Here is a 23,684-nt window from a genome sequence, read left to right on the forward strand (position 1 = left end):
CAGTTGTTGATTAAATTTTACTTTGTTTCATTATGTTTTGTATGTGTAGAACATCGTTAAAGTTCCAACTGACCGTTTAATCGCTTGTCATAGGGATAGCAAAAGGAAGCGCGTTGGCAGACACCGATCTTATACATCTATAATACGTGTAGACAATGAAAGGAGACGCGAGCATGGCAAACGTCTGTGCCTTTCAGATAATGCCGTAAGCGTAACCCATTGTTGCATCAATGTTTCGAGTTGGCTCCATTAACTTGTACCACTGAATAGCTTTTCAAGCAGTCAGCTATATGGAATGAGAAAAATCACACGCCTCTGCATAGATTAACCCAATATGAGTTAAATATGGGATAAATTTAGCTTCACGTAAAATTTGCACTTCATCAGTTGTTTCTACCAATGCAATATGTGTTTGTAGTTCTTGCTTGTTCAAGCCAAACATATCTCTACTTACCTCTAATACCGAGGAACCTTTGCACAAACCAACACCTGCCTTTTTTTAACAACTTTATGTTATAATAAATGTAATACAAGAACGTTCATATGTCCTTCACAAGCCCCGATAGCTACTTGCTTACAGGTGCCTATATGTCAGGGACGGCGTAAGTTCTATATCCGCTCAATTCCAGTCCTTTTCCGCTTCTGCTTTTAAGCAAATATTTGTCGTACGGCATCAGTGTTTAGCACACTGCGAGGATACGCTATTTTTACGAGGATCCTACAATGTCCCGTTCTATGATTATTATACATGTAATAATAATTGTATACAAGCTGAGCAAAATGCCTTTTGACGATTAGAAGATATTCACTTCATATTTGTTAAAGTAGTAAATATGTCAGCATAAAACCTCGAAAAAAAAAATAAAAAAAACGGAAAAATATTCCGTTATCTGGGTAAAATGGTTAAATTTTGCATCTTCAATATACACCACTGTAATATCCTACCCTGTAATACGCTTCTAGGATGATATTATAGGGATGGTCTTCCTTTTGTTGGAGTTTTTGCTACAAATGTGTTGCCCAGTTTGTTGTGATGTAGGTATCTTCTTCTACGTTAACAGGTGTAAGATAGATGGTCGCCAACGATCCAGAAAAACTATGTATCGTTTTTGCTATTATTCAATGTACGTAGAAGAAGCCACCATAATCGAGTCCTGTGCACTGTGCCCATCCTTTCGATGCCAGTTAAAGTTGTAGTTAAGGTACTTAGTCTGACTGCGGTAGCAGGCCCTGTCGAAGTTTATTTGAATGCCACGCGGCTGCTGCTAAGTCAACAATAAAATAGAATCGAGGCAACTGCTATATTTTGGCCGTGGTATATGTTTGCGTCGACGCGGACGGTTAACAATATTTTCGCAAAAAGAGGAAGAAGAAAAACGGTCGAATGTCATCCACTGTCGACAGCCTTTCGGATGACTTCACATTTACGATACTCACTACTATATCTAATACTATGGATGTCTCCACGTACCTTTGTGTTTGTGTATCTGAGCAAGAAGACGTCCACGTAAACGTTGTCGGTAGACGAAGCCTTTAATAGACTTCGCAGAGTTCTCCCGCTTTATTCAAATGCTGTTCACGGATAGCTATTATGATTATCGTTATTATTACGATTACTATACCCCTTCGACGAAGAGGCTTGACGAATGGCACTGTCCCGTCAAACGGCAGCTAGTTTGGGCTGGAGGGTACAAAATAAACTTTAAAGTGACTGTAACGTTTATTAATAACAAAGAAAAAAAACTGCGAGACACCTATCTATACGCCAGTGACCTGTCATATCTAAATTGTGCCACAATACTGGTCTGCAACCGCTTTTCCCGCTCACGTGCTTTGTTGTGCACTTTCATCATATAACTACTTTGTTGTTTTCCTTATTAAAACGTCTGTTAAAGGAACACGTTAACGCGATCAGGCCCATTCTCCTTAAGGTGGAGTTGTAAAATCGGTACATAAGCAAATTTAGGTAACATTGCAGAATATACACCAGGGACCCCAAGCTGATATTAGTCGACAAAGTAAGGAACAGAGCAGTTCCTTTTCATAGTGTGCTTAACTATATCTGTAAAAGTTTTTATCACCTTGTTAATTACTAGTTCCTATTGTTTCATCACATTGTATATCGTTTATGCCTTCATCTACGTTTTCTACACCGAGCGCACAATACAATTTTCCCGGTTGCCCACCTAATCTCATTGCAATTTTGGCCATCCCTTGTTCCTTGCAGGAGTAGCTAGAAACGTGTTTGTGGATGAGCCTGAACTCGAGCAGGACAAAAATGTCTTGTCCACACCTAAATACGCTTTCGAATTTTCTTCGAATATCTGACATACTCTTTCAATTCCAAGGGTGTCCCTTGTTAGGTACTGTTTAGAAAATTGTCCGTCCTCCTGACAAAAATTAAGCTGACACTTGAGTTTCTAGTCACTTCAAGGCTGGCGATTTTCTTAGTTTTGTTCCAGGTGAGACCCCACAGTTCATACTGATCGAAAAATCGACCAGAAGAGAGTTTGTCGTACTACGTTCCTAACTGTCGTTTCTGTAAGACCTCATATTAAAACAGACTTCCAGAAGTTGTTTTACACCAAACGCGTTGCTAGAGAAATGAATAGCCTCTAAAACGGTACGAATTGCCTGGAAGGGCCGTGCTTAAAAACCACATCAGATATGACACCTAACCTAAAATTCTCGTAAACCACTTTACAAGAACACGGAAATCATATTATATTCACTTGCATCGCGCCTTAACCTTGAACGAAAGCCACCTGAGAACGGGAACCATGAATATCGTCGATATTACACAGTATCTATGCCATTATAGAAGGGCAATTGGTGCTTTCAGCGTTGTCAGCATCTACCGACTCTCATATCTGTAGATCAGGTCCCAACATTACCACCGATAGCTGACTGTCAACACTCTGAGTGTTAGGAGAGCATGGGGTAAGCAGGTCGCCAACTGGATATCAACTAAGTTTGACCCATTTAGCCCGCTCCTAAAAGCCCCATCCTTTTAAAGGTTCCCTACGTTCAATGTCGTGGTATAATCTTAGGAGAGCTTCGTCGCCACCGCTGGCTACGGCGACAATGGCATGTCCATCTACGGGTTCTAGTTTTGAACAACAAATTCTAGGTTTTATATCGGGCAGGTTTTACGATAATGCTTTTCGTATCTCGCAATGTGCTCAGTCTTCAAGTTTTACATACGTAAACTGTTGACTTTTCTATTAAAATCAAAACACCAGAAGTTACTCTTAGTGCATATCATAACGATAAACAAGTTTACGTGCATTGAGTACACACTGTACTAACTGCGCGTACAAAAAAGTATCGTGCGGTGTACGATAGTCATATCCTGCCAGAGCTGTTATTTCACGATCACAACCTAGCTTTAGTTGATCGCATCGCAGCTGCAAACATTGGCACCGAAGATGGTCCGAATAGAGCCGCACTATCGCTGCAATTCTACTGGTAGAATTAGTACCATGATACAGGTCTACTAACGTTGTGCGGCTGCGTCCTATTTACTTCCTACGAAAAAACAGACGCTCAAGTTCAGTGTCGGCTTCATATACTCGTGCAAACGGATCGGGCTGCCTCATCGCTTCGTTTGGCGTTTTCTCCCTCTTTTTATGTGCCCTATCCTATGATAAAGCCTTGTTACAGAGCAATGTTAAATATTTGGTTTCGGCGCAATGTAGACATTTTGTGACGGGTTCCCTATACTTTTCTCCCATGTTCTTCTCCTAGCTCTACTGTTACAGGCCAGTGAATATCGAGCGTGCAGAAAACAGTCACTGACACATATAGGGCAATAACCAAACAAACTGAACGTCACAGGCGAATTATCTATATAAAACTAGGGGAAGCTTAAACTATCTGAAGTTGGAACCGAGGTGATGGTTCAAATATACTCTGTGACTAATATCCGATGGCTGTCATATACAATGGAACGCGATGTACGGTAACGTAAATACAATTTTGGGGTTGTGGCTAACCTCAATGACATGAATGTTAATAAGATCCATTTTGACCGGCATGAGATGTCAGTAGATGTACAATATCGAAATTCTATTGAATTAAATGTTCCCCATGCTAACTATGCGAAGTTCATATGCATATAAATACGTTCTTAATCCAGATCAGTAACTGTTTAGTGCTCTACGAATCTAACCTGGGTTGCTACCTTTCGCAAGCACAAATCCTTGCAACAGATGTCCGCGCGTGTTGCTTCAAATGATTGACGGTATGGTGGAAAGGATACCAGTATACTAGTCAACGATTGTCACTCATACGGCGGTTGATACAGGCACAAAAAGCTTAACGAAGCTTCATCCTGTCTGATCACTCTCCTCGCGTACGTCGACACGTCCTGCGTGGCGCGAATCAGGCAGCATTATGTATTTATGCAAACACGCCTTCTACTGAAGGCCTTTCCCCAGAGACCGGAGACATTAAGGTCCATGTCGCTTCTCGGCAGAAAGATATCGCTGTGTATGCTATACTAGAATACTTGCTGGAGTTAATTTGCTTGCCGCCGTAGCTTTAGCAGTCGTTCGGTATGCATAATGAGTCTCCGAAATTCCTTCTGGTCGAGCGGACTCCTCCTACATTATGGCCGATGTTCCGGTGAAATCAAGCCCAGGCTGAGTTGAGTTCCTGTTTCTATTCTAAATAAGGAGCTTGTACTTCATTAACAAGAGATTAACGCAACGAAAAATTTCTGCCATCCATCCGTTCGTCCGTTTTGTCCTTTTGCGCTCGCACAAACAGATACCAACAGACCACAGAATACCATTACGAGATACGGCGGGAAAAGCAGTAGAAATAACAAAGAGATCCTCTTATTTATACCCGAAGTCAAATGCCATGGGCATGAACTCTGCCAATAGCACATAGTCGATAGAAACTATAATTGAATTTTAGATAATTTATACTATTATATTAAATATTATGTCATTCGCTTAAACGATATTCTTTGTCTAACTTGTTAATTCAGGGTGAACAATTTGTTTCCTTTTAATTCTTATTCGATGATTACATCACAATGAAACACCGATAACCTCATTGTTATTTTTGGAGGTTTTCTACCCAGGGCCAGACTACGATGCTATCTATTCAACCTTAAAACAGTATGTTCATAATGCACCCACATTATAATAAGAGACTGTTCTCTTTTTTGGCTCATATATATATATATGTATACATTACATGATCATCTCAGTTTTAGAAGAAAACGGGAGTGTTTACGGCTGAAACACTATTGAAACACGACAAACTTCCAGGTCATGATCGTTACTATAGGAGCTTCTCAATATGAAGAAAAGAGTAAATTTTCCACGTTTCATCTGATCTACCCACACGTATTCGTCTAAACACGAATGAGCTTGCACATATCCAGGCTGAAAATGCGGTGCTTTTTGAATTAGGCTTTCCACAAGCGTAAAGCAACTTCAGTTAGTGCTTCTGGCCAAAGGCCACCTGCTGAGTCGCCTCTGCCATCAACCCGTTGCGCCTGAAGTCAAGCCACATTCACAGTTTTAGAAGGGCCCATTACAGGGGCAAACGCTCGTAGCGAGGGATGTATCTCAGTGAGGGGTCAGGCACTTGATAGGGGTATTCAAAAAACTATTTACGCTCAGTAGATTGCTGAAACGGCAGCGACCCACGCGGTTGAAGGTATCGCTACCGAAATAAAGGTGGTAACCGGCAAACCAAAGAACGAATGGAGGAAGAACCGAAGCTGCTTTAATCATCCGACGACCTTGCGCGCCGCGTAAAACGCTCTCTCTCTCTCTCTCTCTCTCTCTGGCGTGCGTGCGTGCGTGCATGCGCGCGTGTGTGTGTATGTGTGAGCCTGAAACAGACGCACCGCGACAAGCCAGTCTTTCAGTTGTACTACTATGCCTGCCCAGTGCCGCGCTGTGCGTGTTTCTGCCCAGAAGAATGCAATTTTCGCCCGATTGGATTCTTCATTAAGCAGACGGTCAGAACTAGTAGAAAAACCTCATTACACTGGCGTACAGCGGTTTTGCCTCGGAGCGAACGCAGCTGCTGTTGGCCGCCTCGCCAGAGAAACCGTATCAAGCGATGCCGCAATGTTCTTTTAAAGCGACAGAAGCGCCATAACCATAGACGATTGCTGCTGGCTGAGTGGTTAGGTGATCGGGGATCCGGAAAATAGCGGGGCTCAGCGGGAACAGAATTGAATAGCGCGGTAGCAAAGAAACGAAAATCGTTCGAGAAGTAACAGTTAAAATGACCATGAGATCAAACAGGAGGATCATAATTCGTTCGAAAAGTGGAATACTAGTATCATAAGTTCGCATTTTGGAAGCTCGGCCAATGATCATTTGTCCGACGTCGCGGCTGATGCGGTCATGGAGCTGAGAATGTTAGCAGCACGAGTAGCTGCGATGACGGTGGTTTTGGTAATCAAAGCAATAGAAGTAACAAAAACAATATTATTCTACGCAGATAGCAGTAGAAGCACTGGTAAATTCCCAACCTTTAATTGAGACCCGAGCGTTGAGGCACAAATCGTGAATAGAATGATGGGTTGTTCCAAAGAACTGGGTTGGCCGACCAATTATTCACAACAGAAAACAGTGAAATTGAAGTAGACTTGCAGACTCGTTGGTATAATGAAGAAACTATGCCCTTACGGAACAGCTGTTCGTCTACACGCTCCAGATGTTCCTGTACAAACTTTGCACAAATGCACTTCAATGGAAAATTTTCCGGACGTAGCGGCACTTGCATTTAAAAAGATTGTATGGAAAGACCGTTTATCTGCGTATGTAGGGCGTTGTAAAGTGTCTGCATTTACTCAGATGCGCGGATAAAATTCGCATAGATCGCACATGTTAGAAAGAAGACAAAAGCTGATAAAGAGAACGAAGTAACGCTTAGTAAAAAATTAACTATTTCAAAACAAGCATTAACGACAGAACTTTGCTACGGTACGTGGAACAAGACCGACAATTTTTCTGGGACTAAACTGGATACAAGCATTTCAAATGTCCTAGAGGAAGTGGAACTTGGTGTGGCGGTAAGAGACATAATGAGCACATAGGTCAATCTAAAACGTCTTATATATAATTTCCCTTATAGAGAGATTTTTGACGAATCTGACAAAACCAAAAAAATTCTTATTATTCGGACTTATGATTAGTATAGGCCATGTTGCCGAACACTGTCGAAAAGGGAGGGACAATCATATTTCTCTTCATTTTATTTTGGATTCTCTGTTTCACGCTAAATTAGGGATTCATAAACATGCTCGAAAGGCGAATTCAGACGCATGCAAGGACTTGTTCCCGTCACTTCCTGTAGATTTTACTCTAAGTCATCGACAACTACTACCAATAAAGGTAATTTCGCCCTTAACCAGCTAACTGATAGCGTGGTAGCCCTGTGTATGAGATAATACGGCGTTTACGCTTTTTGTCACTTTCGATAGGCAGTAATCCCAACAATGCTGTGCGCTACAAAGTGTCTGAAAGTCTGAATCTAGAGGTCAACTCTCTGCTACTGGCACGACCAGTTTAGAAAGCGACAATGTCCACACTTCGAATGGGCAGAGAGCGAATCGAAAGCTCTGACAACTCATGAATTCCTCCCGCAGTCGTTCAACTGAATTTTTACCTTATATTAACCATTCAATGAAGATATGCCTATCAAGGACACATTTTGACTTTCCACACAGACACACTCCACTGCTCATGTAGGCTTTGCTCTGCGTGCAGAATGATCAAGTACTAACTTTCGACTCTAGCTTGATACACTGTCACTGGCCACAGACATTCGCAGTCCGAACGCTCTCTCTATGGGTTTGTACAGCGCGGCGTACAGGCGACGACAGCATTTACCGGTGCAGCCGTGCAATTGTGCGTGCCATCGTATACCTGCCGTACAAACGGACTTTGTTCAGACACGCACACGTGAGAATGTATAACAAAATGTATTACAATTTTCTCATCCTCGCTGGTTAGTAGGTACCGCTTACCGTACCTAAAAATAGGCACTTCATCTGTTAGGACAATGCCTTGAAGTGCGTTTGCAACTGGCCAACGTCAATCTTCAGGATTGGATTTAGCTTTGCCTTGTGATTCATGTACATACGCAGAACATTACGTGCTTTTCGTCCTATTATAGGGAAGGATTGAGGGTCGAGAAGCCTCTCGTGCTTTTCTCTTGACTGGGATTCGATAAAGCTGTTGCCTCTGGGCAGACTGGCAGCGACTGCATTTGCGGCTGGGTGCAAGTGTTCGGGCTCTATATTGGACAGGTGAGTGCGTGGTAATGGATGTGCTTCTGGGCCTGACCTGCAGGTTCTGTCCAGGGACTCGTAGAAATAGCAATGATCTACTTTAACTCGTTCTGTTATAACTGGTTGTCTGTCCGGTAGGCACATCTAGTAATTATCGTAGATTTTAAGTAGTGATAAAAGGCTTAGGCACGGTGACATTTGATATAAACAGAACGAAAGGAAGGATATATATGATTTCGTTACCGTGGGTTTTATTATTTAATTTAAATGGACACCATAAGCATGCTGTACAAATCTCATATTTATTATTCATTATGCCACTACATAATGTGCGATCAAAATTACTGTGATGATAAATGGTTGTGCGTTTTTTTCCTACCTTATTGCTGATTTTGCAGTGAAGCATATGTTTAGCTCGATGAATTTTCTAGAATTTTATCCTTTCTCAAACTACAATAGGTACGTTTCCCTCAGAGTTTTCTAAAGCAAGGAATTTCCTTGGACGTGATTCATTCATTCAGTCAGAGTTTTTCCTCTATTGTTTTTTCTCGTGGCCTATACGATCGATTAGATTTGCCGTAGGTAAATAGCAACATCCCTTGTACTCTATGTCTATACAACTGAATGTTTGTGGACTTGTGGACAGTACTAGCGACCGTCCACAAGACGGCGTGATGGGTAGCGTGTTTAGCTGACGCTTGCTTTTGTGCTGAGAGCCAGCCAATTCATGCAATGCATAACGTCGGTACCGAACGTAAGGCTCGAAACCTTCGATTAGTATTAGCAATCCACCCTGTCCTCGTCGGTTTCGCTGTGCCATTATCATAGCCATGCACCATTTATAGTGTTTCTCCCTTTTTGCTTTGCTACTCCACAAAGGTGTCCCTAAACAGGACCTTACACGTACAATACGTTCCGAATCATTATGAGACGTTTATGAGAACAGGAGTGTTCATACTGAAGCATTTACTAGGCGTGATTTAGTTAAAGAGTTCGCTCGATGTCAACACGAAGGGATAAATCGAGAAATTCATTTGCAGATAAAGCAGTTAGTGATCTTCCTTTTGCTGGCGGCACCCTTTTGTCGTTTGAAGCGGAGATAACAAACTAACTACTAAATCTCGGAAGCCGTGAATAGGAGGACAGAATTTTTTCTATTTAGAAAGGCCCTTCTACCAGGGCTCTGTTGCTTTGTGCTTTTCACTTTGTGCCACCATGTCAGCGTGCCTTCATCATTCATAAATCTATCTGGCTCGTCGGCTATCTTTGATCGAACTGTTAAAAGCTGCGTTTATTCTTTTAGTTGAAGGGTCCATTTACAGCTTTGTACGTTGTCTTTATCCTTTCGAAAACATTGGAAAATATCATAATCTGAGCATGCAAAGCTGTAAGAGATCCATTTCAAACGCTTCAGCCACAAATCACAGCACTAGTCTAAATGGCCTACCCTCTTATTTTTATTTAGCTCTGAGGGAAACCTTTTAGGGTCATGGGATTTGAGACGGGAAACAATAGCTGAAATTTCGCGTGTGGTGGTCTCACAATTACGCATTTAAAGCTGCACCCCGGCCAGGCTGAACTAGTCCGACCTAGTAGCATGTACAGTTATTATTCCAATAATAGTTCAAAAAACAATACCTTAGAGGCACGCTATTTCTGTAATTATGAGTAACGTTGCTTTAAGATGATAGTGATAAATGCAGAGCGGCAAACGGCTACCATTCACTTAGCACATAGACCGCGAAAAAAGCGAACACATAAAGCTTCCTGTACTATTTTTGTACGAATCTTATATAAAAAAAAGAAAAAAAAAAAAAAAAGCTATAAAATAAATGGAGATTCGGCCATTAATTGGTAGAAGTTGATATCAACCTAATCTTCCGGTGGGTCAATGGGTGACCTCAAAATGTTTACTCGTGCGGCTCTGAATCTCTGTACGTCGCTTTTCACATAAAGGAAAACTGTCTTTCGAACCAATGAAGTTAGCAATCTAATGCGTAACCAAAGCTGCTATTTCAACGCACCTTTTTCAAACAACGTTCGTTTTGATTGCAGTTTACGGAAAACGTTGTTTAAGTTCGCAGAGAATGACACCTCGCTTTGACACGCTCGCCCTAATCAGCTACTTTCTCCTGGGCTGCGTCTGTGAACATTGTCAGGTCCTATGCTTAAAAACAGGTTCAAGTGGCCATTGGTGACTCGAACACACGCTAGATAGTACGTAGAACTTAGAAGCTAGGCGCTATAGTTATATGGAGCCCGAAGCCTGCGACGTTCGACACCCGAAACAGTTTTTGCCACGGATAGGACATTTGAAAATACTTTACAGTAGGTAATACAAAATAGGCTTCTCAGGCCTCCAACGTCCGACCTTCGTTGAGTTGTCCATTTACTAGTCAAAAGAGCCGAACAGAGGCGTGGTCTAAAAAAAAATTGATCTATCGTATAATCATTTATTAACACTAGGCCACGTTATACATAGTTTTTACCTAAAGAAGCCCAAATTATCACATACAAAGCTCTTATAACAGCAATAGCAATTTCATCAGATAGGGTTCTCCAGGACCCTGTCTACTTTCTCCGTGCCCGTTATAGCTGTCCTTGAAAACGTAGTCGTGTTGGCAACAACGTTATTTTTGTTGCTCTTTCAAATAATCATGTAATATTTACGCAGCGGGAAGGACCCAAGGGAGTTGCTCGCTTGTTACCGTACAGACCTGAATCAAGTTACGCCGACGACCACATAGCGTACGTGCGCGTCATGGATTCGAAAGGTAACTGCTTGTAATTAGTAGGCAAATAAGTTACCCGTTAAGCTGTAACGAGATCATTCGTATTAGTCCTAGTCAGTAGTAATCCGTCATTATATAGCTTGAACAGTGTTTGTGATATAGAGAATGTTTCTATGTCTTATATAGCCGTTTATCGTAGAAACAGCAAATTGATTAGGGCGAGCCTATTTTTTCGATGACTTTATGACGATTGACGGAATCATCAGGAACAATTTGAGGCACCTGAAATTACTGGACTACATGGGCAACTTTGTCGTAAATTAATTTTTTTTTTTCATTGCCACTGGCTGATAGACATCGCATTCTTTGCTATACTTACTTAATCTTTTTATAATTAACTGACGTACACATAAAATTACTGCGTTTATTAGTTTAAATATTATGCGAAAATCAGCGTTTCAACTATTTAGCTGACTAATTTACATTTAGATCATCTTAAACAATGAAGGCTATATTTGAAAATAAGAAAAAGTCTACAGCATTTATTATATTTGTGGACCGGCAGAAAATCGAAAGAAACTATTTTTGTATACCAATTATAGTAACATGCTATGTTAACATTGGCGTTTACCAAATATTACGTAAAGGGACGTATCAACTTTTTTATATCTGTGAATTGATACCACAGATAAGCATTTTGACGGTTGGGTAGCGTGATTCGACCCTGATCAACGCTGGATATTTCAAAATGGCTCAGCCCCTTGTACTTTTACAGTGTTTAACTTTAATAAAGGGGCAAAACGAAAGGGCATCTCTGGCTACGGCAATTGCAGTCTCGATGATAGACCTAGATTCGCTCATTCAACATGCAGGAGAAACCTAAGGAGGCAATATATCTCGATACCGAACAGTATCCCTTTGCATGCAATTGCAGAGAGAGCTTTTTGCTAAAATAACTAAAAAGAAAAAGATGACTCGAGCAATCTGAGACTGCACCTGGACACCGTGCCAGACAGGGCAGATAACTCCCATCAACGAAATAGACTTAATCACACTTAACCAGCATTAGAGGACAGAAACTATGTTTTGTTCTCAGCTCTGGTAGTTATTTGATGTGGCGTGCAGGTCTGACAACAGCTGATACTACTCTTTCTATCGCCGACCCTACGATCTGTGAACGCCTATCTCACGTTTAATAGGACTAGTGACTTCCGTGCTAGTAATATTCAATGGAAATTCTATTTTACCTCATTGCACGCACGGCTGAAGTAAGACCCACACACACTGTATCCAGTTACGACCGCCAATTATCATCAAGCTGAAGGCAAAGTGTAACATTCATAAAACTAACCCAGAAAAAAGTGCATGGACAATTACTACGTCCGTCTGGCGGCTCCCAATCATAGTTGCTCCCTATCATGCCCCTGTACCCCCTATTCCTTTCCAGCCTTCAGCCCAACCCAGACCCACCAAATCGATACATCTAACTCCATTCTGCCAATGCTGCTTCTCCGTTACCCGTTTCCATTCAATACGGCCATTCATGGGGCCTGCCTGGCTGACTAGCACATAACGGTGCCAATTCGTTTATCAGCAGCGGTACGACGTGGCCTGTGTAGCCACGATCCCCACTACGAACGATCAGTCTACAGCATATAGTGACTGGCCGTATGGCAGCAGCAATGCGGCCTGGAACGCCGGATGGGTCCTCTGCGATGAATAAAGAAAAAAAAAAAAGGTAAAAATTATACGGGAAGACGTTGAAGAAGAACCTTCACCGTTGCAGCGTCGAGTGGACAATCAAGCGGGCGATTTTTGTTGCGTTTCGATTCTTAACTGCGGCTGCGGTATCGTTAGTCTTTGTTCCGCCTTCTGTTCACTGTAAGCAAGCCAGTCTCTGGTCAGATACTCTGCATATTTTTTGGGACTGGCGTAACGGCCACCGTTGTAAGCTGTAGTCAGTTCTGAAATTACTGCCGGTGCCCCTGGATCTTCGTGTTTTCGCGGCTATTCTTAATGCCGTATAGTTGCTTCTTGACAGCTGGTTCTGTCTATTCTATGATGACTAGTGCCTTTTCTATGCTTCCATTCTGTTGGGTGTTGTTATTACCACAGTCGACTCTGTTGTCATCAGCGTTGGTTGATAGCGTCTTTTCTGTCCTCTTTGGGTGGTAGGACCTACCGCTGCGGCGGTAACGCTGACAATGATAACAGCAGGGTACCTACTACCCTATTGTTATTCGAAATCGGATTCAACTTCTAGCTTATGTATCAGCGGCAATATGTTGATTGTACAGCATTGCCCATTGTGACCCCGCCAAATGTCGAACTCACGGTGGCTGTTCAGTTATGTAGTAATCGTCTCGTCTTTCGCACTCTATGACCTAATAAACCTGTGATGATCTTTCGGTAACGATGGACCAGATTGAAATATTTGTCGAAGGGATAGCGTTAGCATAAGCGAAAAGATCATTCTAAGCGCTCATTCACATAAATAAAGAGCTGATTTTTCATTCTAATAGAGCGAGGTGTACATTCGCTTGCCTTTTTCGAAGGTGTGACGGTTTTCAAATATTCAATTTGTACAGTGTACATCTAGCGATCATTTGTTTCGCCTCGTTTCTGTGCAACACTCAACCATAGCTCCTTTGACGACTGCACCCCGTAGATAGTTGTCAGTGATTCCAGAAGAGACCGAAAAGCGAGTGAACATGTTGCTTAACCTTAAAAAGTGGGTACCACCATAAGATAGAAACGGCTTTGTGAGCAAACGTTGCCTACGCGTTACTCCAACCGTTTTGAATCGTTTTCATAACTTCTGCTACCTGTTTACTACCGATATTGTATTAAACAACTCAATCATTCATCAGATCAAAGTATTCAGTCATTCTCAGATTAATTCCACCGTCAGAATATATGATTTCTTAGACACATATACGCGTTCGCCATATTATTGCTTATCAGGATTGTGATAACGCTAGTCTATAGAGTCTCTTTGTTATCGTCGTTAGATATTCCTCTAATATTGCCTAACGAGTCTGACCGCGTTTATATGCTGCGAAGCCTCTTGCGGAGGTCTGCGTTTTCACTTATAGCGGTAGCTATTAAGCCGGGAAAGATGAGGGACCTCTATATTCAATGAAGAAAACGACCTCGCGCCTTCTTGTTATTAGCGCCGACTAAGCGTCTGCAGTAAAATAACGACCAAACAACAAACTGCATAATTCTTAACGGAGACAGGAGCATTTTAGAGGTTAGTTGAGGACATTACTCATTAGTCCATTGCTCGTTGTTCTTTTGCAGATACCCATATGCTTATAAATTGGGGGCGTGCTTTGTTCTTCTGCCATTGCTGACCCTCGTTCTCATAAAGACGTTACAATAATTAAGCGTCCGTCGATACACATATCGAAATAGTAGTTAGATCCTTTTAAGTACGAATGAGTTACCTACGGGATTTTCTATGCGCTACCTAACGCAGTCTCTTTTTAAAATTGACTGCTTTTCATGTTCTGGACTAGCAGTTAGCAGAACACCTTGCTACCATAGATATAATGTCTCGAAGCTAGTACGTCTCCAAAAGCTATTACTAGTCACTAACAACTTGATAGTTAAAAAAAACACATCTGACTTCACTGCAGCCCATTGGAGACTCAGCTGATTATTTCATCACTTGTCGTTATCGCACTCGATATTATCTATGATAGGTTAGATAGAGGTCAATTACCGTAAAATTCGCGAAGACGGGATGCCATATTTAACGTCAGCTGGAAATATTGTGGGCACTTGCGAATCCGCGCGGGATCGAAAGGCTGTCTCAACGAACCGGATAGATTGATCTATAATGCACCGACTAAGTCATTCGCTTGAAAGTTGTAGCCCAGGGATTGCTTCTATTTAAAATTCAACAATCGTTACGTAAAACGTACATCCATCACCGATTCATAGCTGATACATGATGTTCAACTTAGCTACGTTTATTAAGCTTTGCCCAGAAGGTGGCATACTTGATTACGACGCTGATAATACGCGATCGCTTTTACTAATTACAGCCATCAGTCAGTCAGGCCGTCTTTCAGCGTCGGTTTAATAATACGTAAGCTATTTTTGAGCAGTTGGCCGTCTTCGAAGTACCCTTAGACGTAATTCTCAAGGCGAATCGGCCTATATGATCTGAATCGACCGGCTTCTATTCTTCAAAGCTGTCGCACAGGAACGCTGTCTTCTGTCGTTCGGAGCCATGTGTTCTGGTATACTTATGTAACGCTTTTAGATGGATATTCGTCATACGGCGTAATTGAGTAGTAATGTTAAACATACACAATGAGATCTATTCATTATCAAGTTGAACAAGGTATAGCCGCTACAAATATTAGAGACCCACGTTTATCGATTTTTTTTTTTCTTTTTACATGTATGTATTAGTAGGGGAAGTGGCTTGACACACGCGTTTTAAATACTAGCAATATCTATCTATCTATGCTTTTCTTTGACCCATGCCTACCCACCAGAGATAATCATTAGATCAGAAAATGCATGTTTAATAGCCAGTAGCGTTTTCGAATCTCGACTGACGCCTCTTGTTCGTCTCATTGTCCGGATGGCCATATTTGAATTGCAGGGCGATTTCATCGTATAATCATAGAACGTCCTCGTTAAGAGTTCCGATTTTAGCTCAATGCGTCGCTGTACGAGTCATCGTTCTCTTTATCTTCTTCAATGCTTTCTTCTTACCATCCATCGAAGAGTCCTTCAATTCAGAAAACAGCCGAATACCAAAGCTTAGCAGTGATGCCACGACTTCATTGTTATTATACCTTTTCATGAATCAGCACGTATATCTACAATATCCCGATTCATATAATATTTAAATACAAGCACAAAAGTAAGCGGTTTTTGTAGAAAGGGGCTCAGTACAGAAACGAGGATATCTGATCAAATAGTTTCACGATGCTGATTTTGAATTTTATGGATGATTGAAGATCGTATCCCAAATAGACATCTTCACTCTTTGTCACGTTGCTGCTACTGGTGAATAGCTAGTATGGTGAATTGAAGGGAAGGGATAGGACATGAAAATGAGATGCGCCTAGACAATGAATGCTACAGGAAAAATGGAGCTGTTTGAACAGATAGGACAGCAGTAGCTCGGTCTTCTTTTTACGGACTGTGGAGGTCGGGATTCCGGAATATCATCCGACTGAGCTGAGAGCTTTGTTGGATATAGATAGATGAACACGTATGACAGAACTAGACTAATTTAACGGGCCGCTACTAGGGTCAATTCCAATTCGATCACGCTACTACTTACCACGTCCGTTTTGCAGGCGGACGCGATTTATCTTCGCAATGCTCACTTCACCTTGAGCACTCCCTTCACTGTTTACAACATAGATCTGCACCTATTGGCAAAGCATTTCGAGATAGGATAGCATACGACTAAGCATGAAGTTGCAGCTAAGTTGCAAACCAACAAGTTGAGGGTAGAAAAAAGACCAGCAGCAATGATCACTCATCACCATATGACTATGCACCCATCACATATCATTAAGATTATATCCCTAAAGCGAAGATGACAGAAGAAATTGTTCACTTAAGGCGCCATAGCCTGCTTGCCGAGAATCGTCGATCAGCAACAATTGAAGCATCGCTTTTCGGAGTAGACCAAGAAGCATCTACGATCTTAAATCTACTGATCAGAAACGGGAAACTAAGTGGGTCTGGTGGTTCGGCGGCTACTGATTTATATTATACATAGGCAATCAGTTTAGAAATGTTGGGCGTCATCTGTTGATTCTTCAAGTCTGAAGTGCGTGGAACGATATGCGAACACAATACAAGAGCAATTCTGAAAACATTGGCTTGTTTTTTGTTGTGACAGCAAAAATCGAAAGTGTTCGATCACTTTGAATTGTCCCGTCTTTTAACAGGCCAGTCTAGCCTGCTGACAGCCATAGGAAAACAGTCCTTATTGGTAATACTCACGTATCGACTTGGCCTGTGCTTTCTTGCCATTGCAGGCTTTTGATCCTCACTCTGCCTCGATCAGAGGAAGTACCTGCGTGTCCTGCTCCTGTTGGACAACTTTGTCGTTGTTGTTCGTATGGTTTACAGTCCAATAACGATCACTAAAGCTGAGCTTGCTGCCTACCGAGGGCACATTTTGTTTTATATATCAGTGTAGGGCTGCCGCTCCGCCAAGCAATAAACACCTTGGAGCTACCTGCGTTCCGAGACACGCCCGCTGAGCTCTATTAATATATAGTAGGTAGACAACTAAATTAATTAACTCATGTTGCCATGGGTGTTAACCTTCATGATAATGTATGTAATTCTTCAAGGTCGGCTCTACTTAAAAGGCACTGGAGGACACGCACATTTCATTGGCCTGTTCGCATGGCTCAGAATGTGTAATTTTATGATAATTGCTTCAGTTTTTTTTTAGGCAAAATGGCCTTTCCAAGGTTTTTTTTTTAAAAAGCAACATGGTCTTCAATTTTTGTAGTTGCGATGCGCTACAATTTTGGTATAAGAAGACGGATCCATTCATTCAACATGCGTCTATTATTAAATATAGCGAAGATGGCAGAAATCGAACGAGCTAGTGAAGTCTCCTCTCCCATCGAAACGGCCATTAACCACCGGGACAAAAGCACGACAAATTAAGCTTTTTTTTTTGTACATGCGTTTTTGAACGCACCTGCGCCGCTATTATCAAGTTGACAGACGCCCTAAGAAGAACTCTTTCTATAAAATCATCAGCCCTAACGAGTCAAGAGGAATATGAAACATCTCTAAAATGGTCTTCTTTTAATGAAAAAATTGACTGACAGGAGCAACCTAGTCTCTCGGAGCACTAAACGAGTTACAAGGGCTCATTCGGTAACTAAAAAGCTAAAGGGTATCAAGCGTACCGATCATTTACTTCAATACGAATAGCAGGAAGCACTATACATGTTGTTTTTTTAATGAACAAACAATTCACATTAAGTGAAACGCAACGTTGGTTCTCTTTTGCGCAATTCGAAAAATTATTTAACCTAAAACAACGCTCACTTATCTCTGCAGTTATTATCTGAAACTGTCTGAGGTAAGTTAAGGCAGGTTACTACTTACCAAACCATTAAGTGAAGGCGTTTTAAACGAAAATGCTTTACGAGTCAAATTACTCAAGGTATTTCAGTTTTCTCGTTTACTTGGATAAGTAATATCCTAATAAATAAATAATCGTTTTGTATTGAGTACGAGTCGTATACGTCTGTAAAATGCGTGCATGGTTTTCAACGCTTCCGTAATTTACAGACAGACACTCTTCTGTATATTCCATTGCGACGGGCAGACGATCGATTATATTCCAACAGGGTTCTGGGATAACAGAGCTAGAGAATAGGTCTGGAATGAGAAAAGGGGTTTCGCGAGGAAGCTGCAAGAAAGATTCGTATGTTTTCACTGATGACTCACTGACTTGAATGAATTTAAGTATTTCTGCTAACCGTGAGTTAAATAGTTCGCTGGTAATTATCCTTCAATGAGAGATTTTTTCAAGAAAGCTTCTCTGCTCAAGCCCTTCTCTTAGACAGAAACAAACTCTCAAAGCCCACATTTAAAGTCAGGCAGTAAAAGTTGGATTTCGAACTAGTCATTATCGAGCGGCCAGTGAATGTGATTGGAGTGCGTGTGCAGTGCCTATATTACATTAGAGTTGATGCTCCAAGTTAAGTTAATTGGAAGTTAAAATAATTACGAAGTTACCACCTATGATTGTGAGAACTCGCAATGTGACACCCATGCATCTCAATGAAGCCAATCGCTTGATACTCGTAGTAATTGGCCATACAATGTAGTAGCAATGCCGCAGAATGGCAGAGCATGTATCGCCTCATATCCGCATCCTTATTTGTAGCAGTTTCAACTTAATTATTCAATTAAGGTCTAATAATTTCATGCACATAGGTTATTCGAAAAGCTTGTTGTCATACTTCCACAATGAAGGATAAATTTTACAGCTACAGAAATTGAAATGGGTATTATGTGATCTGATACATACAAAATAGGAGACAAAATAGGTATGTGAGGTTTTTTGCTAACTTACCTATAATCATTAAGGACTGCTGATTTGTTTAGAAACGATATTGTTAGAGCCATATATGTGGACGGAAAGACTGTCGACGTACGGTTTTGTTGAGGTCGGATTGAGCGATTTGACAATGTTGTACTCGCCAGTAGAACGAACATGTTCTGCTTTTTTTTTTCTTATTCTTATTTTTGTAAAAAGACAATTATGTCTACACTTTCATCCCTGATATCCCTCATTTTTTCGATACAATATCTGAATACTGAATAACTATCTAAAACACAGAATCGACGACGTCCCTTACCTGGGGTCCATGTTAGCTCGAACAAATCGAACTCGCTAGATGTTATTGGTGGAACTTCGATGGAAAGTACCGAAGGATCACTGCTCGCCTAAATATCACCACTGTATAAACGATCCAGCAAGTACCCCCTGAGGGTCTGTTGCATTGTACAGTCATTATACAGAACTAAATATAGCATCGATAGTGTTTTACCACTTTCGGTGGCATCATTTAGTGCTTTCTGTCAAGGTTTGATAGCAGATCCAATGAGCATATACAAATAGGTTCATCTATAGCTGGCTATAGACCGGTGCGAATAGCTGAATGCGTGATCGCTTCACTTACGTTACGGGCGTCTACGTAAGCAACTATTTGACAGGACGTAGCAAGACCCAAGATTCACATACAGCAGATGGGCTAGGTATGGCTTTGCCTATGCGACAAAAAAGGAAAAAACAACAGAAGAGCAGACGTTGCTAAACGGGAGGAACAAATGTATATACATATTTGTATATATGTACTTTGTTGACTACAAGTTCTGCTGTTGCTAGGGGTCGTAACTCTAGCCAAAGCGGCCCACATTATTACTAGTCTTGTTAGCGGAGTATTCTTCGGTGACAAGAGGAAAATTGTTCTGCATCTGAGACATTAATCTCGGTTATGCTCGTTAATGTTATAATTTTTATTGCGTCAAACTTTCTCTCAAAGCATGCCTGGAAGGCATGGCCTTACTTGAGAACTAGGCTGCTTGATAACTGAAGCACGTAATGGCCGGATTTCGAGGGAGACCTTGTGGTGTCGTCAACACTACAAACCCATACAGGTAACTATGTACGCATGACGATAGTAATCGACGTAATGAACAAGCGGTATCCCAATCGTTGAAGGACAACAGACTCACGAGCGATATGGGCGTCAGGTGCAGCGAAACAATGAAATTCGACTAACTTAACAGCTTTACGAAGACCTGGGTTTTTCTATAAACAAGCTCATCGAAATCACGTGAAGAGATACATAAAAACACTTATGCAGCATCTAAGCTCGAACTCAAATTTAGATGTGCTCAGCCCAATTTTTTTGGCAAATTTTGATCGGATGCGGTTACTAACAAGACGAAGTTTTAAATTAGCACAGATGCCCATCCGATATTCATCTTGTTATTAATTTCCCTGTAAGACAGATATTGATAAATACGTGACGTTTTGCGGTGCTTTCAATAGATTTTTGCTGCTACTATTTTTCGAGGTAATCCTGTTCAAAAGTTTACCAGAGAAGAAAAACGTTTCTATTCTCGGAACGTTATTATTCTCTGATTAAAGGGGCGCAAACGTTCAACATAAATGATCAATTCGTGTACCTTGAATTTGTTCTCGACATCTGTTCTCACACAGTCGCATCAGCAGCAACTGGCGAGACGGTTTCTGGAAGAAAATATTGTTACACTTATTGTGAGTCTCGCCTTCGTCGGATTTTTCCCCTGGGGCAGCGAACAAGCCGCGGCTGACAAAGTTATTGTGGGAAGCACTTTGCAAAATAAGAATATTTGAAGCTATCACCGTGTTGCTATAACGTTGGCTGAAGTAGCAGGCCGCTCCGCATTTAACGTCTATAATTTACATCGCTGTTACTGCTCTGACTGATGTTGGACCCTTTAAGATCACTAGCCGCTACAAGCAGACGATGCCAATGAGGTAAATGAACTTTCACATAAGAACATTCAGGAGTCGAGGCATTAAGTGCTGCTACTTCGGGTCTATTGTAATAATCTTGCTCGGCACTAGATGAGCATCCATACGTATTGAACATTAATAGGAATACGCGTCCGAGCAGCCAAAAGTACTGCTAGCGTATGAAAATTCCATATATAGAGAAAATGCTCGAAAAGATCTGCAATCACCAATCGTTTAGAATGTACTAATTGTATTGTCTTTAAAAACTGTAAAACCTCGCGTAATTTATAAAAATAAGATAAATCGTGTAGCGTCAACGGTTAGTACCTAGTTTCCTTGCTGCTACATCTACTGCGAACGGGACCGACAAACAGGTTTGTAGGTTCAGTTCCAGCGCAGTCTATGTGTTGTCACGGTAGGCTGCACCTAGTTTTAGAAAGCATACAAATCTAATACTAGATTCGAAGTGGCCATGCTGTCTTTCATTACGTTTTCTATTTCATTTTCGAGCAGCAAATAATCTTGGAAATTGTGGTTTAGAACTAATTAGTTAACTGTATTAATAGGAGGTTCTCTCATATGGCCAAGCATATTTGATCACGTGGCATGGTGCTGCACGTCGATGCATGCGGCTGCTGAATACTGGGTTGGATGAATCGATCGTGCACACACCCGCTCTAGCAGTAACAGGAATACATCAGCAGCACGGTCTTATTAAGAGGCCTTCACAAGTCTTAAAAATAGTGTCCTAACTATGATACGTGTTAGGGTGCATTGAGTATTAGAATAATAGAAAAATATAATCACAAGGAAGAAAAGCATCGCATTTTTTGAACGATAGGCAGACGAATTTCGCCTTCCGGACAAATACACAGACGGTTATGACAAATTTTGGCATTTTGCAGCTTAACTTTGTCAAGTATACAGTACATCGAATCCGCGACTTACAAATCAATTTGAGCTGTACCGTTCCGGTATTGACGGAGCGGTCTGTGTTCTCAGCAATCAGATTCTACTATGTTTAGTGTTAGCTTTTATGGTCCATCTGGTCGCAGGTGTTATTCGATTTATGAGATTTTGAGAAATGTACAGGCACTAGGTGCATGGGACAAGCGACTCATCCGAGGGTAATGCGTGTCCTAATAATAGTTACCTGTCTCTGCAACGTGTGCTGCGCTGGGACGGTTTTTGAAAGTTTCATCATTTCAGCGTTGTCAACGGGTGTTATGGGCATCAATCTTTCATATGAACAATCGATGATGACTTAATAGAACAGCTATAAACCCTGTTTCCCGTTCTTCCCTATGAGTTACTACATGATTTGCCTATGCAACGATCACACGCATACGAAACACATACGGGCATCCGTTTGGTTCGTCGAATGATGTCACGGCGGTAGCTGCCAGCACTAGGAAACGATCCTTGTTTGCGTGTCACATGTTGCGTACTTTTTGCCAGACAGCAAACTGTCACTTCGACTTCAGTGATTTTTTGATATTTGATATATAGGGGATTCATCATGACAAAACGGTTCCATCTTAATTTCACTTAATTCTGGTTAAAGACGAAACAACGCTCGGGCTTGACAGTTGACAGGTGCCGAATCAGGTCAGACGAAAACAGGAAGACGACGTTTTTTTTGCCTAATTCGATTTTCTAGTCACTCTTTCTGCCCACTACATTATGACTGCGTCTCTTTGATCCATGGAGCAAGTGTATACATCCTTTATACGATTTTTAATATATAGCGACTTAGCACATTTATATACGCTTCAGATAAAATTTCCCTATGAATAGTAACAATTATTGCGTTTCGCTGACGATTGCTGATAACGGACATATTACGTTCTCCCGATTTCGTATCGACGTCGCAACACACATTGTCGTATGAATCTTGATCCCGAAAAAATGTTGTTTTTGCTTCCGGTTTGTGGTACTCGTTTATCTTAATCGCTTTATGACTTTTTATTTATATTACAGAAAACGTAGAGATGATATAATGGTCACGTATAAATAGCACAGATTTGTATTTCGCGTGCCTTCGACCCAGCTCGACCTTGCTGCAAGTTACTTGTGACAAGGCACAATGGGTTTAGCCACTTATATCTAACCGGTCACACCGGTCATTTATTGGCTGTTCCGTGCAGTTGTTGGTGTTTTGACACGCATTTTTGATCTCCTGTCAGTAAATTGCCATCTCTTTATTGTTACCGCTTTTTATACTTCATCCTATTTTTCTCAGCCTTTGCAATGGTCGGAACAGTACTACAAATCAGCGATAACGTACGTCACATTCAGCGTTTAATACGACGGAGATGATTCGCCAGACTGTGATGGCTTCGAATAGATTCTAGTTGTCCTCCCGCTGCTAGGACCATTACCGTTACTGTCCGGGTAGCCTACGTCCAGCGGTATCTTTCCGTAAGTCGGGGGGACATCGTTGGCGCTGCCAAGTTCAAATTAAAAAGGGGGCCATTTCTCGCGAATGGCGTTGTGGGTCAGACACATGCAGATAGACATGGAAGGCCCATCTACATCAACCGACCGATAAACAAAGTAATCTGAAGAAACAACCAGCAAACAAATTCAAATTCTGTTGCCCAGAGGTTTTTCTGAAAGGATCGGTTCGCTGCTTCTTCTTCTCACGTTGGGGCTA

At 41.4% G+C, this 23,684-nt stretch overlaps 1 protein-coding gene across 1 annotated transcript in view; it reads right to left on the reverse strand.

Moving 5' to 3' along the window:
- Window positions 1–23,684, reverse strand: part of LOC111271378 (carbohydrate sulfotransferase 1) — a gene marked incomplete at its 5' end in the record, with an annotated part of 38,122 nt that extends 14,438 nt beyond the window's left edge. The window contains 1 exon segment of the mRNA XM_022852120.1: window positions 22,182–23,684. Coding sequence (XP_022707855.1) covers window positions 22,182–22,262 — 81 coding nt within the window.

Source organism: Varroa jacobsoni, unplaced genomic scaffold, assembly GCF_002532875.2.
Source record: "Varroa jacobsoni isolate VJ856 unplaced genomic scaffold, vjacob_1.0 contig00569, whole genome shotgun sequence".
Lineage (NCBI taxonomy): Eukaryota > Metazoa > Arthropoda > Arachnida > Mesostigmata > Varroidae > Varroa > Varroa jacobsoni.